Source organism: Myotis lucifugus, unplaced genomic scaffold, assembly GCF_000147115.1.
Source record: "Myotis lucifugus unplaced genomic scaffold, Myoluc2.0 scaffold_3, whole genome shotgun sequence".
In the NCBI taxonomy this organism is placed as follows: Eukaryota; Metazoa; Chordata; class Mammalia; order Chiroptera; family Vespertilionidae; genus Myotis; species Myotis lucifugus.
Genome location: NW_005871051.1, coordinates 7,138,852 through 7,158,822, shown reverse-complemented (window position 1 = coordinate 7,158,822; position 19,971 = coordinate 7,138,852). Strand labels below are relative to the sequence as shown.

The window sequence follows — 19,971 nt, the reverse complement described above, 5'->3', positions numbered from 1 at the left end:
ATATATATATATATATATATATATAAAGAATTTTTAGTAAAAACAAAAAATAGAAGATTAATCTGCAGCCTATGCTACATTTTTTTAAAAATCCATTATAATTAGAAAAAATAGAAATCTAATCACTGCACTATTCGTTATTAAAATCAAATAAAAATCCTCAGAATACAGAATCAAACCAAAGAATTGAATCATTCAGAGATCCCTAGTCAAATTTCCTAACTGGTCTATATAAAAATGATACTTAAAAAGTATCATACAAAAAACCATTATTCTCAGAAAATTACCATGAAATAATTTGACTATAAAAAATGGAAGTTATATTTTCTAGTTATTTGCTGACTAGACCAAAAAATATGTTTGGCACTGTACAGATAACTACCTCCCCCATTTGATGTTCTTTAAATTATGATAACAACTTGCACTCACTTTGATAAGGAAAGCATGTCTACATGTAGAAAAAAATTAGTTTTCTAATTTTTCCCATATTGTTCCTTCTTTCAAAGCATTTTTAAATTATAAAACATAAGTCATACACATAAAAGTGTTTATAATGCAAATGTACAGTTTAATAAATTATTATGAAGTAAATAAACACTCACATAGCTACCAGCTGGGCCAAGAAATAGAACATCCATAATCCCCAAAACCACCTTCCCACCTACCTGCTCCTTCTTGGTCATAACAGCTTTCCTCCTCCCCAGAGATAGCCAGACTTGTGTTAATCATTTTCTCACTTTTCTTAATAATATTACATTCTCTGTGTGCTTAAGTTTGCCTATTTCTGAATTCTATAAAAATGGAATTTCTGTGCCTTGCTTTTTGTTTAATAATGCTTTGAAGAGTTAACCATGCTGTTGTGTGCATATAAAATTCAATCAGGGTTTCTTTTCTATGTAACAAATGCAGTTATTTTTCCTTGTAATGAATCTAGAATTTATAATGCTAATTAAATAATCACTACAGCTAATCCCTATTAAGCATCATAGAAACATTCCATAAATGAATATATTTAGTTTGTTCTATTTAGTACTTTTAAAGTATCCAATTTTGTTGGTAAGAGAAAAATATTAAACAAAGCAGACAAATGAAAAGACTGCACATCCTCTTGCTGTTTCTAATTTTGGGGCAGCAGAGGCAGTAGCTAGGAGCCAAGAAACCCAGAGTTAATAAAAGATGCACTCTTGGATAGGGACTGAGCAGAAATAAAAGCTTTTTTAAAGTTTGCTTTATGCCACTCTACTTTTACAAAATGTTTACATTAATACCTGTTTTCATTAGCCAAAAGAAATCTGAAGAGGATTTTCACTTTTATGAAAAGGACAGTAAATGAATATAGAGCCCAGCATTTGTTGTGCAGTGAGCCGTTACAGAGGCAGCGCAAACCTGAGCGGAGAGTGGCACTGCCAACCTCCTTCCTCGGAACTACACTCAGCAGCTCAGCATCAACTGCCATAGCTCTGAACCATGTCTGTGAACATCTGTGCTTTACCTTGATTTATTTTGTGCATCTGTTAGCAACAAGATGTGTCCTAAGGTAGTTGCTTCTTTGCTTTACACCAGTTCAGCCTACAAAATATTTCATAGGAACACTATACTTTCAGATAGCAGAGGAAACCTTTATCTGAAACCATTGGAATCCTTGAAATTCATCTCTTCCATAGTTCCCAGGTTATTCTGTTATCCCCTGCCCTCATCTGACAATTCTTTAAAAGGGACCTTCTAAACATACACATCTGGTGTTCCATGAAAGGACAGTAAAAGGGATAGTGTTTTCATCAGATCACCACTGATGATTCTAACCCAGACTGTCCATAAATAAATCCTCAGTTCCTACAAATCCCACTCCGTATGTAGTAAGAGTAGAGAGTTAAAGTGAGAGAAAACCTAGGGCAGTAGTGAGACAAACGGCGTTTAGAATTATTGTTGCTGGGACTGTATCATTCTCCAACATAGGCACTGCTTTTTCCCATCCCATTAGCTCTTCTTTAACCTAAGCTCTCCCTTTTTAACTTAACTTTCTATTTTATGTTCCCTTCTTTGTCCCTGTATATATTCCTGTCTGAAAACCTGTCCTAGAGGCACCCACGTGTCCTGCTTAAAAGCAATGAAGCAATTCCAGGAAGTTTTATTTTCAGTCCAACTCTTTCATGGTTTTCAAACAAAAAACCTTAGTTACAATCTTTGTGAAGTAAAGGTGAGATAAAAGCAATTCAAGTTAAAAAAAATATTTTACATCAAATAGCAACACAAACCACATTAATCTTTTTAAATGAGTGATTGTTCAATAGCTCCAATACTTTGATAGATCCAACACTTGCAAAAATCATCAACTAAAAACACTGACCTAACAAAAAAGAAAAATTACTGCCCTAGTTGATGTGACTCAGTGGATAGAGTGTCAGCCCACACACCGATGGGTCGAGGGTTCGATTCCCAGTCAAGGGCACTTACCTAGGTTGCAGGTTTTATCCCCAGCAAGTTTGAGAAGCAACCAATCGATGTCTCTCTCTCACACTGATGTTTTTTTCTCTCTCTCACTCTTCCTTTCTCTCTTCCACTCTTTTTTGAGGAAATAGGAGCAAAGCAGGTAGGTATGGGGCGGAATTGATATTCAAGAGCGCAGAGCTAACTAAACTTCAGAATGAAAACTGTCTGACCAACACTACATAACACGTGTAAATAGAATCTTGCTACTATTGCATTAAAGAATATCTTTAAAGGATACATACTCTTCTTTATTTCTCTTGTACATTCTCCTCTAATATTTTTAACAACTATAAAAAGGAACATTTTATTTTGCCTCTTGCTAAAATGCTTCATAAAGTACTAAGCAAAGTCTTTTTTTAGCTATACTTAGCCATTTTCTACCTATTCAATCACTTTAAAGCAATCACAGAAGCAGTAAAAACTGAAAAATCATTCTATATTCACAATAGCTACAAACCTATCTGTGGCCCTATGCCAATATCAGCTTCTTTGTAGGCTTTCTTTTCAGCTTGGTGTGAGATGAAGACATTTGCTGCCAGACACTGGAATTAGAATTTCTAATCTTAACAGCACAGCATAAATTAGAATGTGATTTCTTAAACCCAATTCTAGATGCAATTCAATCTTTTCTCATCAACGTAATGAATAATTTTCTTTTAAAAATAAAATGAATAAATTTCTTAAACCCAGTTCTAGATGCAATTCAATCTTTTCTCATCAACTTAATGAATAATTTTCTTTTAAAATAAAAGTATATTTTTATACTACGGTCATCCAAAAACCTTTAATACTAAATGCAATGAACTGGGTTTATTTAGTTTGTCTTTTATAAAAGACAAATTTTTTGCCAGCTTTTCTAACTTGGTTATTTTGTTTACTTTCTAGTTAGGGAGGTTAATTGTACCAACTCCAGAAATCTTATCAAGAATTGTTACAAAATAAGTGTCCAAATCTTGCAATATTATACACTTCTTTCTACTCTGGAAAGTTACAAACACATTAGGATGAATTAAGCAAGTAAAAGAATACTGTAGATATAAATTCATTTATTTAAACTAAAGGCTGACTTTCTTTTTAAACAGAGTAGGTACTGCAAAGTCTCTCATGGTTGGAAGAGACTTAGAATAATATAGTTCACTTTCCTTTTTTTAAAAAAGAAATGTTTTTATTGATTTTAGAGAGAGGAAGTGGAAAAGATAGAAACATCAATAATGAGAGAGAATCATCAATGGGCTGCCTCTTGCACCCCCCTTATTTGGGATCAAGCCTGCAACCCAGGCATGTGCCCTGACTGGGAACTGAACCGTGACCTCCTGGTTCATGGGTCCACACTCAACCACTGATCCACACTGGCAGGGAACAGTTCACTTTCCTAAAGTGTCAGATTTCTGGTTTTAGGTAGTATGTGGACATGTATCAGTAAAAGTTTTCTCTCTTTTGTCCACTTACTGAGGTAGAAAATCTCAACCTGGTAACAGTAGATCTCTATAATTCTCAAACATTTGCTATTCTCCCTTTTAACAGAGAAAGGGAGCTTTAAGTATCACACAATTTGGCAAGCAACAATATCTGGCTAGTTAATAAGAGGGTTTTGTTTTCATCTTACTAATTTTTAAATAAATACTTTTTAAAGTTACCCTCTATTTATGATATTGGCTTTACATTTACAGTATGATGATGTTTCCCTTTAAAATATATGTTTTAATGAGATGATCAAACAAAAATATTAAATAATGTGTAATGTAAATATAGAAAACATTTGTAATGTGAAAAAATCATAAAGTGGTCCTTGAATGTTAGGAAATGTAATCAAGTATTTTCAAAATATCCTTTTTCTCCCCCTCCCAAATGAATTAACAAACAAATATAAACAGGTCCCCTGTTTAAGTGAAGTGGTTATATAACAACTGCGTATACAGAGTAATGGCTAAAACCAATAGAAAGTAATGGCTAATAACATACTCTGGAGGCAAAACATCTAGATTTTAATTTTGGCTCTACCACTTATTAGCTGTATGACTTGGTAAATTATGTATCTGTGCCTTAGTGTTCTCAACGTAAAATAAGAACATAAGAGTAACCATCTCATATGCTTCTGTAAGGGTTAAGTAGAAAGGTTTAAGGCATATAGAAGAACACTATAAGCACACACTGAGTACTCAAAATGTTACTTAGTATTGATTTCACTATATATTAAATGCCTGAATTCCCTTTATGTTTACTTTAAAAAGCCTGCTCATTCTGTCTAATAATTATAATCCTGATAAAGTGAGTTAAAATCTCACTATTAGATTTATCCCATCTGGAATAATATTTCCTAAGAATCTTACATTTACTTGAAGTATTTTATGAAGCAAGACCCATTAAATAAATATCTAACACCAGTATCTTAAGGCCAAGGAGAAAGAGAACTAAGAACAGCGTTGGTTGATGGGGAAAGGAAGAACAGTGCCTGAAAAGGTTACCTGGATACAAAGAGGAATGGTTTTCTAAGAAAAAATAAAGGCCTCAGAAAATAAGATCTCAAAAGAAGAAAAGTACCGCCCTAACTGCTTTGGCTCAGTGGATAGAGCGTCAGCCTGCGGACTCAAGGGTCCCAGGTTCGATTCCGGTCAAGGGCATGTACCTTGGCTGCGGGCACATTCCCAGTAGGGGGCGTGAAGGAGGCAGCTGATCGATGTTTCTAACTATCTATCCCTCTCCCTTCCTCTCTGTAAAAAATCAATAAAATATATTAAAAAAAAAAAAGTACCTAATCTCCTTTAATTCCAAAATTACGTGTAGATTCAAGTCTACTTCTAACTATATTCTAAATAGGCACAGAACTACTAGCAAGTATTTTTTAAAGTTGCTAGTATAAGAGGAAATCTTTGAAAAAATAATAATGGAGGTATTAAGACCTAAAATATGAGTTATCAATCCATAAATCTCCTCACTTATAGTCAGTTTTGTCTTGGGAGAATTATCTGATAATGTGGTTTCTGGCTGAACACATGCTATAAGGACTCTGATGGAAACCTCAGACCTGAACCTCAGATCAGCAAAACAACTGGCATCTATTTCTAAATATCAGAAGTTCTTTTTCCATTATTTCCCTTTTTATTTTAAAGGGTAATAATTCTTCTAAATGGAGGAAAACAACATGTATAGTCTACTTCAGATGCTGAGATCAGAGGAAAAAGCTTTTTTTGAGAACAGATAGCTAGTTGCCAGAAGTCATTGGTGATTTATGGTTCAAATAGAACCTCAATTTTTATGGTACATAACAATGCTCACATACCTTTTTCCAACTTTAATAATTAATTATTTAATTATGTTTAAACAGACATTTCATTCATGTCTCAACAAAAAACATCAGACTTCCCATTTTATTAAATTTTTTAGGAAACAACAGCCAGAATAAATAGTCTAAGGAGATTTCATTTATTTGTGCCCTAATTACCTCCAAAAAAACTATGTAAGGCAGTTCTTAAGACTAAACAAAATCTGTAATTAAAAAAAAAATTTAGAACTGGACGGAAGTGGAGTAACCTTGCTTCAATCCCCTAATTCTACATCAAAGTATCCTTGAATGATTTTAATGTGAAATTCTGTGCTCAACAAAATACATTCACTTATGGTCATGTGGTTAGTCTGTCAGGTTTTCCCTGACAATTCCCCCTCATTATTCTTAAAGATCCACTGCTAAGAAAGAAAAGAAGATCCACTGCTACCATATGCTTTGGTTTATATCACTTACGTATCTCATGATCTTCACCTGCAACTGTGGGTGGGAAAGAAACGCACAAAACAACATTTTTCTGAGGGAAGAGAGCTATATCTTGTTATTCTCAGCCATCCATACATTCTTTCATTGCTACTGGGTCTGACCCTACTGAATGTGCAAGTTCTAGTGGTGAGAAGGCAAGTAAATGTGATGGTGGATATTGTGTAAATGCATACTTAATGAGAAAAATATAATTCCACTAATGCAATGAATGGCTTGAAGTCAGCAAGTAAACTGTTCATCTGAAAACAATGTAGAGACATAAGAAGATTAACAGAGAACATTAGGTATCCTCTGTTGTTCCCTAGAGCAGTAGTTTTCAACCTTTTCCATCTCATGGCACACATAAACTAATAACTAAAATTCTGCAGCTCCCCAGAAAAGACATATTTTTGCCAACTTGACAAAAAATATAGGTATAATTTTGATTCATTCACACTGGACAGCTATTGTTGTGTTGGCTATTGTCATTTTTTTTATTTGACAATCTAAGGGAAAAGAGATCAGTGTCCCTGAATAAACAGTCAGGTGTTGCATGTTTTAAAAATTATTGTGCACAGGGTTCCCTTTTCTCTATATCCTAACCAACACCTGTTTGTTAATTTACTGATGATAGCCATTCTGATAGGTGTGAGGTGATATCTCATTGTGGTTTTAATTTGCATTTCTCTGATGATTAGTGACGTGAGTATCTTTTCTTATGTCTATTGGCCATCTGTATATCCTCTTTGGAGAAGTGTGTATTCGGGTCTTTTGCCCATTTTTAAAATTGGATTGTTTGGTTTTTTTGGTGTTGAGTTTCATAAGTTCTTTATAAATTTTGGATACTAAACCCTTATCAGATGAATCACTGGTGAATATGTTCTCTAAAGAGTTTTTGCACAACAAAGGAAACTATCAACAAAATGAAAGACAACCCACTGAATGGGAGAACATATTAAACTATTACTTAAAATGTAGCTCCTGTCATCCCTATCAACAGAAACTATCAGTATCAACAGAAACAGGCAAGGAAGGGATGAAATGACTAGATTTCAGACTATTTTAAATCATTTATTTCAAAGCTAGTTAGCTTCATTCTTGAAAAATAACAGTACTGCCGAAACCGGTTTGGCTCAGTGGATAGAGCGTCGGCCTGCGGACTGAAAGGTCCCAGGTTCGATTCCGGTCAAGGGCATGTACCTGGTTGCGGGCACATCCCCAGTAGGAGGTGTGCAGGAGGCAGCTGATCGATGTTTCTCTCTCATCGATGTTTCTAACTCTCTATCTCTCTCCCTTCCTCTCTGTAAAAAAATCAATAAAATATATTAAAAAAAAAAAAAAGAAAAAGAAAAATAACAGTACAAATGGGCAATAAATATAAGAAAATTTAAAATAGAAAACAAACAAAAAATATTTGAACCTCACTAATAAAAACAAAGCAAATCATTTTTCAAAATGATCACAGCAAAGTTTTATTTTCATAATACTAGTGCTGATAAAAATAAATGAAATATGCACTCTTGTATACCACTGATGGAAATGTGAACTGTTTTTACCAAAAACTATTTGATAATATATGAGGAACTTTATTATTTTTATTATCGGATACAGAAATTACAATTATGGAAATTGTAATTTAATTTTATATATACAAATATATGTCTAATATTCCCTCATGATTAGATTCAGGGTATGTATTCTTGGCTAAAAAATAGTACTATATGAGCGACACTGTGTCTTGCTCTGGATATCACGGATTTTCATCTGCCCTGCATTAATTGTGTTAATCTTAACTACCTCATCATGCTGTTGTCCAATTTCCTCACTTTATAATTACTAAAATTTTTCTGTTAATATGTGGGAAATACTTTAGAACAATGCAAATATCCTGCTGCCCCTAAATTTGGATCTTTTGATGATTCCTGCCTAATCCAGTCCTTATAATGATATTTGCAGAATAATAATTTTCCAACTGCTGCCCTCCTCCATCTATCCATTGGCACTTGGCATTCTACTATAAGCAAGTGCTCTCTCTTTTCCCTTCTCTACTGCCAGCATAGACTCATTAATTTGTTTTCCTTCCGATAGCTTACAATTTATTACTGTACTGTTTTAGCACTCAAATTATCTCTAATTTGGCCAGTGGGAGTTCCTTCAAGCTGGCTCCTGTGTCCTTGTGACAAGTCTCCATCCTATTTGGGGGCATTTCTTTCCTTACTTTCTAATGTTAGAAGCTGTTTCAGACTGATCTAGCTTCTATCCTACTCTTGTCCTAAAATAAGCCACTTTTCCAAGAAGTCCAAGTTTCTTTGAGTGGAGAGTTAGTTGTATTAGAAACTAAATCAGGGTTTCATGTATGTTCATTGCTACTGGGGTGCTTTTGCTTCTTGTCCTTTTCAACAAATTGAACTAAGAAGTATATGTGAATATATACGCATATATTACATACACATGTATATAAATATATACACAAATATATATGTACACATATACATATATACATGACCACATATACATGCATGTAATATATACATATACATATTTTTAAAGTCATAAATCCATACTGATACCTTGAATTAAAATCTATTCTCATAAGATTCTCTTGTCTTCCCCATATATAACTGTGTTCCTCTTCTTCAGTAAGAACACTGGCTCCAAGAACATCAACACATATAGTCATTTTTTATATATATATATTTTTATTGATTTCAGAGAGGAAGGGAGGGAGGGGGAGAGAGTGAGAGATAGAAACATCACTGACGAGAGAGAATCATTGATTGGCTGTCTCCTGCACGCCCCCCTACTGGGGATCGAGCCCACAACCTGGGCATGTGCCCTTCACTGGAATCGAACCTGGGACCCTTCAGTCCCCAGGCTGACACTATCCACTGAGCCAAACCAGCTAGGGCTAGTCATTTTCTTAATCCTATAATAATACATCCACAATTGTTTTAGAATTGCTTTGTCCACATTACTGAAAACAAACCTAAAAAGAGTTCAGTATTTGTTTGCAGTTCTTCCCCCATCTCTTATATCCCATCTCACCCAAAAGAATATATATAGCCAAAACTATCTTTGTAAAAATCCGTATATTAGTTCTTTCCTTTTTCCTTAAGTGTGATTACGATACAATTGGGCTCATTTGTTTCAGTTTTATTTTAGTTTGGGGGTTCCCCCTTCCCTTCCTTATTGATTTAATTTCATTTTTTGCATATATATATATATATATATATTAGTATCATGATTCCAAAAGTCAAAACTACATATAAAAGGCTATACTCAGAGAACTGTCACTACTTCCTGTATCCTTTCCACTCCACCCCCTCTATCCCTTGTAAGTAATAAACTTCATTATTTCCTGGCTTATCCTTTCTTTGCTTCTTTTTGTAAAGATAAGCTTTCTGACCTTCATGAAAGACAGCATACTGTATATGCTTTTTATTCATCTAACATTATCTCTAGAAATCACTCCATATCAGTTCATAAAGATCTTACTAATTTTTTTTCTTACAGCTGCATAGTTAGTACTCCATTACAGGTATGTACCGTAATGTACTTCAAGTAATCTGCTATTCTTAGACATTTGGAAAATTTCCATTATGCAGTTACAAATAATACTGCAATGGATAACACTATGCATATATATTTTCATACTGTTGGAGGTGTCTCTTCAAATTCTTAACAAATGGGGGTAAGCACACATGCAGTTTTCTTAATATTGCCAAATTCTCTTCCTCAGGGGCTGGAATGTACTATATGTTGACTCACTTGGTACTTGGTAATATACCAAAACCTTGGAAATCCTGGTGCACTGCTTTTGGATTTCAGGTGTACCTAAATATAGTCTCATGATGCTGGAACTCTCCCTCTCACTCCTGCCAAACCTGAATGATATATATATATATATATATATATATATATATATCCTCACCTAAGGATATTTTCCCATTGATTTTTAGAGAGAGTGGAAAAGAGAGGGAAAGAGAGAGAAAAATACAATGTGAGAGAAACACATAGACTGGTTGTCTCCTGCACGTGCCCTGACCAGGGCCCCGGGCCAGGGAGGAGCCTGCAACTGAGGTTTGTGCCCTTGACTGGAATCGAACCTGGGACCCTTCAGTCCACAGGCCAATTGCTCTATCCACTGAACCAAACCAGCCATGGCTGTTTGTATATATTTTTTAATTTTGCAAATTTCTGGAGAAAGGAATTACAAGGAAAAATAAGTTACTTTAGTTACTTACTTAGTGGTGTTGTATCTGGAGGTGGAAAATTCTCGGTAAAGTTGACATTACACAAGTCTGTGCTACAGCAGCAGAAACGATATGTTCCATTCTGAATTGAGGGAGGGGTGGTAGTTACAATGCATTCTTCATGGTGACACTCTTCAGGATCTCCAAGGTGAGACCAACATCCTACAAATTGATATAAATGTAAACATTGACCCTTATAATGTTAAGGGTCAATACGATAAACAAAATTAAATGAAAACAACAAACTAAGAAATAATTGAAATAATTGCAATCAATGTTAGAGTGAGTACTCATCAGTTATAAAATACTTTCGCAAATCAATAGGAGACAATTTTTTTAAATAACAGGAAAATGGCAAAGTTTAAATAGGCATTTCATGGGGCGGGGGAGCCAACAACAAAATGTTTAACTGCATCATTAATATAAGAATTATTAAAGCAACAGTAGATTTCATTTTTGTCTACATTAAATTGATCTAAGTTTAAAAAGTAATAATATACTACTGTAACAAGGAATCAATAACACTCTCACACACTGTTGGAGGGAATGTAAATGTATATAGCATTTCTGGAAAACCAGATGGCAATTTTTCTGAACAGCCTTTAAAATATTCATGTTTTAAAATCTAATTAATTCTACTTTGAGGTATCTATTCCAAAGAAATAATTAGATAAGATCAAAGATTTATGTTCAAAGATGTTCACTGAAGTAGTATGTATTATAGTGAAAACCAGAAAACAACACAATGACCAACAGAGTAATGTGTAAGTAAACTGCCATATGTGAATACAATGAAATATTGTGCAGAGGTTAAAAATGCTTTATATATACACATACACACACACACACTCACAGTCTTGGTGAAACATTCATGATACAACTCTCCCAAATCAATCAATAAAAATTTTTAAAAATATATAAATAATTGGTGTGAAATTATTTATAGTTTATCCTAACTTTGGGTAACAAAAAGTACACACACATATAAACATAGAGGGACACAGGAAACACACCTAATAGAATAAATTAGTAGAATTAAAAAAATTCTTAGGAGTATGAAATTGTACATGTTTGTTTTTCTTAGTTTTCTGTATTTTCTAAATTTCATACAATAAGGCTATTATAATAAGAAAGATATTATTTAAATCACCTAAAAATCAATTCCATTTATAAATTTGGGCTTTGTGAGTGAATATATATACATGGATATATACTTCTAAATTACTGTTTTCCAGGAGAGGGTTTTAACCTACCTCCATGCTTTTCAGATAAACTTCAATTTTATGAAACACAAAGTTATTTCAGGTAAGAAAAGTAGTACTTGCCTTGTTTTACGAGATTGATGTCCCCTTTTGACTTCTCCCAGAGTCCATAGCAGGTGCTACCTTTTGAGCATAATATGGTTCCATTTTCATGAGAGATTCGACTCTCGCCTATCCCAAGGTCTTGTTGATATGGATCTTTAAATGCACATAGACGTTCTTGATTCTGAGAAGCTAAATTAAAGAAAATAAAAGAATGACATTAATTTTATGGTAAAATTTGCAAAACATTATTATGTAAAATCTTAAGTCTTTTTAAAAGGCATTGTAAAGTTTCCTACAAAATTCCTAACAAGGGTCGAATAAATTTGTAGTTTCATATTTATTCAATTACTTCTCTCTTTCCATTAATTAATTTGTAACCTCCAAATAAGAAGCAAACTTGAAAATTCATTTCCCAAAAGCAACTCCACTCTTACACAAATTATTACCACTTTCTCCTATTAAATAATTTTGGTGTCTGAATAAAGAAATACCCAAAAATGTCCATGGCCCTAGCTGGTTTGGCTCAGTGAATAGAGCATCGGCCTGCGGACTGAGGTGTCCCGGGTTCGATTCCAGTCAAGGGCACGTGCCTGGGTTGCAGGTTCGATCCCCAGTAGGGAGTGTGCAGGAGGTGGCCAATCAATGATTCTCTCTCATCACTGATGTTTCTCTCTCTCTCTCCCCCTCTCCCTTCCTCGCTGAAATCAATAAAAATATTATTTTTAAAAATGTCCATGCTCTAGCCCTGGCCAGTGTGGCTCTGTGGTTAGAGTGCTGGACTGTGCATCAGAGGATCTCAGATTCGATTCCTGGTCAAAGGCACATCCCACCCTGGTCGGGGTACATGCTGCAGGCAACCAATAGATGTATCTCACATCGATGTCCCCCCCCCTTTCTCCTCTCTATCTCTCTCTCCTCTCTCCCCCACCCCGCCTTCCACCCTCTTAAAAAAAAAAATCAATGGAAAAAATATCCTCCAGTGAGAATTAACATCAACAAAAAATGTCCATGCTCTGAATTATCAAACCTCTAAAACAAACAAATGAACCAGCCAAGAGGGCTAAATAATTTTGGGAAATTCTATAGTATTCACTTTTCTCATATTTTACAGTCAGCTACGGGAAGCTAAATATGCATCATTAGACATGGTAAACTAAGGATGAGAAGAGTGACTACAAATGGATATATGATTTCCTTTGGGGGAGATGAAAATGTTCTAAAATTAGACTGTAGTAATGGTTGCACAACTCTATAAATTTACAAAAAGTGCCTGGCTGGCATGGCTCAGTGGTTGAGCATTGACCTATGAACCAAGAGGTCAGTTTGATTCCCAGTCAGAGCACATGCCCTGTTGCAGACTCAATCCCCAGTGTAGGGTGTGCAGGAGGCAGCTGATCAATGATTCTCTCATCATTGATGTTTCTATCTCTCTCTTCCTCTCCCTTCCTCCCCCAAAATCAACAAAACACGTATTTAAAAATAACTAAAGAAATCAATTTACAAAAAGTCATTGTTCACCTAAAATGAGTGAATTTCATGTTATATAAATTATATCTTAATATATTTGTTTTTAAAAACTATGGCTACTGCCCAAGCCGGTTTGGCCCGAGGGCACATGCCCGGATTGCAGCCTAGATCTCTAGTAGGGGGCATGCAGGAGGCGGCCCATCAATGATTCTCTCATCATTGATGTTTCTATCTCTCTCTCTCTCTCTCTCCCTTCCTCTCTGAAATCAATAAAAAAATGTATTTTTTAAAAAGCTATGGCTACTAGTGATCAAAAGAAAATGACTTTCTGTTATTAAAAATATCAATATGATAGCCAGAAGAAGAAATGCTCAATAATCACTTATACTGAAGCGACAACCCAATTTAGTTTCAATACCAATCAATCTTTTTCCATAAACATAATCTAATTTAACTAATTTCAAGAGAACATTTGCCACATAATTCATCAGCTAACAAATATTTACCAACATTACTGAGAATACCAAAGAAGTAAAAGGTTTTCAAAAGCAACAGCTGATCTTTATTTGGTTTCTTAAAGTAAACTTTCCTAATGTGTTTAACTAGCCAGAACTATTACACTTGGCCAATATATTCCTCATGGGCTTCTGATTTATTTCTTAATTTTGGGTGTATCTTATTTAGTGTGGCTTAATTCACTAGCACCTTAGCACTGGAGATGATTCATTAAAATGTTTCTGAACCCACAAAACTAAGGACCAAACTCTGGAGAAGGAATGAAAGAGCCAACAACTGTGTGCCCAAGCCAATTTAGACTCCTAGCCCTGTCATATCACAACAGAAAGCACTTTCAAAGTGTTGAGCTAGACCACTAGGGTATTCACAAGTAGATAATACAGAGTTCTCAAGTACCTTATAATGGTCTTTTTGGACACAGACAATAATTACTAAATTTAGTAATCAGATGATAATTACTGAAAAATAAATGTGACTTGATTTCAACAATTTAAAACCACTTCAGGCAATCTTCTAGAAGATATTTATTAATATCAACTAAATGTCCAGAAAATATAGTAAAAAATAACTCTAAGGTATGAACCTAATTATGATTCTACCATATTTTTACCACATGTACTCACATATTCAAATTCCTTTAATGACAATCTTAATTATATTTTAGATTCTCTTATACATTAAATACCAGTATTTCCTTAGATTATCCCCTAATTTGCAAACTTTACCAAATTATAAAAATTAAAAATATTTCTACATACAAAGTACATATAACACAAATTCATACTTAAAAGATTCAAACTACAAACATAAACTCTGTAATGTGAAAAAACATGCCTATGAGGCATAATTTCTTTTCCCTGTCCTACTCCATTTCTTTTCTTTTCTTTTTTGACAGATCCTGCCTCAGGTTTATTTGTACAAATAGCACAGGAGGACACCAGCTCCATGCAGTCAGCAGCCCAGGGGGCCCACCAGTCCTTCTGTCCTCACATTGGCAGTCAGAGGCTTCTACTGTGCAGCCTTCGTGGGGGCCTGGGCGCCTTTGGGAGCGAGAGCCTGGACACTTTGCGGGGTAGGAGCCTGAGCCCCTTTGGGAGCCTGAGCTGCAGCTGCATCCGCAGCCTGGGGCTTGGTTTCGGCCTTGGCCTTTGGCCGGCAGAGCCTGAGCCCCATGGCAATGCGGGCACAAGCACGTTTCCCAAGTTTGGGGTGAGCGATGTAGGCAGGTCGACTGAGCTCGCAGCTGCTGCCCTTTGGGATATTGGGCCTGACCTCCTTGGGCTTGACCAGGCCTGATGGCCTCAGCGTGCGCTCATGGCCTTGTTGGCTTGCATCTTCTTCAGGCCCTTCTTGTTGTGCTTCTTGGCAAAGCGCCATGTTCCTTAGGAACTTGGGGTCTACTCCCTTAAGAGATTCGTATCTTTGTGGTGGGGTTCCTTGATGCCGTTTCTGTGCCATTTTCAGGACTGCTTGAGCGTGGTGTGGTTCTTGGACTTGGCCATCTCTGCACCAAAGCCCGCAGACCCCCAGGGACCGGACGCCCAGGGACCAGAAGAGAAAGAGGAGGCCGTGGTGCAGCACGGGAAATACAGTCATCCAGGCGGGAAGGTACTACTCCCCACTCCATTTCTTAAGTTAAATGCTTCTTACCTAATACCAGATAGTGAAGCTATATAACCCACTCGTTTTCCCTTTTTGTCTTGTTAGAAAGGACAGAATAAACTTCTGAACTCAATATCTCTTGTTTTCCACAACCAAAATATCCCTTTTTTCCCTTCTCTTTTTCTGTTATCCATTTTGACTAGAACTTTGCGTTGACTACTGAGTTAATGAATCTAACTGTACTTGGAAGTATAAAGATCATACATAAATAAGTGCCTCGTTTAATTTAAAAAGAAAAAGAAAATGTATATCCTTGTGAAAGAATAGATACAAAATGAAAATTTTTGCTCTTCCTGGATCTCCTTTACAAGTAGCTAAAGGCCTGAATACATCAAAACTTTTTAGTGACATCTATAATAATAAAAGCATAATATGCTAATTAGACCGGACGTCCTTTCGGACATCCTTCCAGATAACCTTCCGGACAAAGCCTGGGCTGCGAGGGCCGAGGCAGCCGCTGCGGTGGGCAGGGACCAAGGCAGAGGACTGGCTGCTGCGGCAGCAGTCGAGGCCGAGCCCTTGCACGAATTTTGTGCATCGGACCTCTACTTATTAAATAAATTGATGATTGAAACCTAAAATTCCTCCTTATAAAAAAAGACAAAAATAAACAAATCCAATCTCCCCTGTGTTTCCCTCTCCCCTGCTCCGCCCCCAACTAAGCTGAATTGATTATCAAAGCAATAGAGATACAATTGGAAGGGACTAAATTATATCTTTAATATCCCTCAGTTTTCACTAAATAATTTTTTTCTTAAAATAACTTGAGCCTACTTTTCAGGAATTATTTTATGATAGTGACATTAGTACAAGTCAATTATAATGTGATATTTTAAGAGTAACTTTCCAAATTATGATTCAGCAAATTCTTATACAATATAAAGGTATTCTAGCAAGAATTCTAACTAAACTGCCCTGGTCAAAACAAAGAAAGTTTATTTTGTAAAACAGTGTTTGTAGCTTTTTAAATGCTCTTTGTGGAATGAGTCTTAGCAATATCTCTGTACAAAGTTTTGAATTCTTCATAAATAATGTAGGAAAAGTAGGGATGAAACAAAGAGTACAAGAAACAGTATAGCCTAGCATTATATTGTCACAGATCACATACAGAGACCTGATCATTTACAAGTCAGTGTTCTAAATTTGTTAACAGCTAGACAAATTTTATTCAGTCAAGTATGGTCAATTAGCTCTTTTAAGGGACATCCTTAACCAGGTATACTGATTAGAGATGGATTTTTTTTAATTGCTCTCATTTTAAACAGGTGGTATTTGGTTATAATAAGCACTAAAACAATTTTGATTAACATAACTACATTAAACTAAAAAGAATCTCATCCAAACTGCTGATAGAGGCATCATCATAAAAGACAGAGCTGATCTGATCATGCTAAAAATCTGTTAGCTCCCTGATGCTCCTAGAATTAAATCCAAACACTATGTGTGCATATAAGGTCCTTTATGATATACTAGAGGCCCAATGCACGAAATTCGTGCAAGGGGCTCAGCCCTCACAACCCTGGCTGCCTCGCAGCCCCAGTGTCGTCCGGACAGTTGTCTGCTGTTCGGTCTAATTTAGCTCTTTATTATATAAAAGGATATCCAATATAGCTGCTTGATCACTTTAGAGGCCTGGGAACTTCTGTTTTCATAAGTCCCTTTCTCCATAAAAACTATTGAAAATTATATTTTAAAAAAATTATATTTTATAAATGCATTGGTATAAAGAGAACGTATTAGTATTATATACTACAACATTTTCTTCAACCTAAAAGTCCATTTTTTCCTTCTGACTTTAAAAGAAATTAAAATATTTTCATGGACCGCCACAAATACTGTGGGTCTTTGTCCCTGTGCCTACAGTCTTAATGGGTAACCTACCTTTTGCCATTCATCTCACTTCTTTATGCTCAGTTCCCACCACATAATATGCCAAGGCCTTTCCTGACCTACTATAATGTTCCCACTATCCAAATGCCATTTTCCCTGCTCTTCAGTGAAGTCTATAGACTATTAAATGATGTGCTCTGCATTCCCAAAACTTAACTCATATATGTCTCAGCATTATATTTTATCTGTTAACCTGTGTGCCTCCCCAACCAAGCCAGAGGCTGACTTCATTTGTTCCAAGAGCAAGATCGGGTTTATTTAACTCATTTTGTATAGCACTAATCTCCAACATTGTTACGAGCAGACAGTTTTCATATCTACATATATTGTACTCAATAGCCCATTCCCATTCAAATGTTACCAAAATCTAAGCAATAATCATCTCATCCTTCTACCATACTACAATAAATGAAACAGTAAATGTAGTATGAATGTAGAGGCAATATTATTTTCCCTCTCATATCTAGCCAAATTACTGAGAATAAAGTAATCATTTTTTGTTTACATATGCTTACTGAATCAGTATTTGCTAACCATATGCAGCATTTAATTCCCAGGAACAGATGCAACATGTCTAGAATACTCTCCCACTCCATGCTACAACACTACCAAGAAAGTAGAGTGTAAAGGTATAGCATAATTTGAGCATAATTTGATCATGTCTGTATCAGTTAACTGTCAGTATAGACATAAATCTGTAATAAGTATTATGCATATAATGAAAAATACTTATTTCCTTTTATGAGAGAAGAAAAAAATGCTTATTCTGAAAATGTTAACTATTTGCTCTTTCCCCTTCTTACCAAGTAAGCTTACATTACTTGAATTTTCATGAAAATATAGTCATGTATTTTATATATATATATATATCAAAATCAAAGGTGTCCTTGAATTACTTACTTTTACATCCAATTTTTTTCATTTTGAAATATCTACAAATTCATAGGTAGTTTAAATGAAATAGATACTGACAAAAGTCCAATGCATCTCTCCTCAGTGTGAACATCTGACACAGTAACTGTACAGTATCAAAATCATGAAATTGACATTAGCACAATCCATTGAGCTTATCCAGATTTCACGTTATACAAGCACTCATCTGTGTATGTGAGTGTAAATATATGCAATTCTGTCACATATTATTACAATCAAAATACTTAACTGTATTATCACGACTCCCTTATGTTAAAACTTTATAGTCACCATCTCTTCATCCCATTCCTAACCAAGAGCAACCACCAATTTGTTCTCCAACTGGATAATTATGTTATTTCATGATTGTTACAAAAATGAAATCATTCAATACATATCTATTTGAGATTGGCTTTTTTCACCAAGCAAAATTTCCTGGAGGTTCATCCAAGTTGTTGTATGTATGAATAGTTCATTAATTTTCATGGAGTAATATTCATGGTATGGTTGTACCACAATCTGTTTAACTTTTCACCCTTTGAAGGTCATTTGGGTATTTTCCAGTTTGGGGCTATTAGAAATAAAACTGCTATAAACATCTGTGTATATTTCTATTTTAACAGAAATTTTGTTTATTTAAAATAAGAATAATTTCCTTGAAAAATAAAGTATGACGTCCACAAAAAGCAATTTGACATTCAGACCATGTTCTCTACAAACAAAATACATTGTGTCCCATCATATACATTTGTCCATTTACAAAACATACAAACTCTTTAACTTCCTCAGATCAAGAACTTCTAGTACTGGGAGAAACTGGCTTTGCTATGGAATCTTGGGTTAAAGAATTATTCATGTAACATTCCTTATATATAAGCAAAGTAAAATGTAGCAAAATAAATACCATCTAAATATGTCATTAAATATCTGAGATGAGATCCATCCATGTTGTCGAAAATGGGAGTATTTCATCTTTTTTATGGGTTAGTATTCCATTGTATAAAAATACCACTTCTTTATCCAATCATCATCAGTTGAAGGACACTTAGGGTATTTCTATGTCTTGGCTATTGTGAATAAAACTGCAATGAACAAAGGGGTATAAATACCTTTACAAATAAGTGTTTTCAAATTTTGGGGGTAGATATCCAGAAAAGAAATCACTAGATCATATGGTAACTCTATTTAATTTTTTGAGGAACCTCCATACTGTTTTCTATAGAGGCTGCACCAATTTATATTCCCACCAGCAATGTACAAGGGGGTTCCCCTTTCTCCCTCCACATTCTCTCCAACACTTATTATTTCTTATTATTATCTTACTGATAATAGCCATTTTAACAGATGTGAGATGGTATATCACTATGGTTTTGATGTGCATTTCCCTTATAACTAGTGAAATTGAGCATCCTTTCTGTTGTAATAATCAGTGATAGATAAGAGACCAAAATATCCAACCATATACTTTATCCTTCTCACACTCCATCCATCTCTCTTTATCTCTTCCTCACATCAACCTCTTTTTTTAATCCTCACCCAGGGATATTTTTTCCATTGATTTTTAGGGAGAGTGGAAGAGAGAGGGAAAAACAGAGAGAAATATCGATGTGAGAGAAACACATCGATTGGTTGCCTTCTGCATGAGCCCCAACCAGGGCCCAGGCCAGGGAGAAGCCTGCAACCGAGGTATGTGCCCCTGACCAGAATCGAACCCAGGACCCTTCAG

The 19,971-nt window shown here is 35.2% G+C and overlaps 1 protein-coding gene and 1 pseudogene across 2 annotated transcripts in view; both read right to left on the bottom strand.

The window, feature by feature from the left end:
• The window catches only part of BMPR2 (bone morphogenetic protein receptor type 2), a 64,062-nt gene extending 44,761 nt beyond the window's left edge, over positions 1 to 19,301 (bottom strand). Inside the window, exons 1-3 of one of the 2 annotated variants that reach the window (XM_023760341.1) lie at positions 19,150 to 19,301; positions 11,817 to 11,987; positions 10,483 to 10,653 (exon numbers count right to left, since the gene is read on the bottom strand). In XM_023760341.1, the coding sequence (XP_023616109.1) occupies positions 10,483 to 10,653; positions 11,817 to 11,987; positions 19,150 to 19,192 (385 nt within the window). In that variant the 5' untranslated portion in view covers positions 19,193 to 19,301. The remainder of the gene's footprint in view (positions 1 to 10,482; positions 10,654 to 11,816; positions 11,988 to 19,149) is intronic. The other variant, XM_014461761.2, reaches the window with a different exon arrangement.
• LOC102417020 lies at positions 14,790 to 15,401 on the bottom strand (annotated as a pseudogene).
• Positions 19,302 to 19,971: the final 670 nt, after the last annotated feature.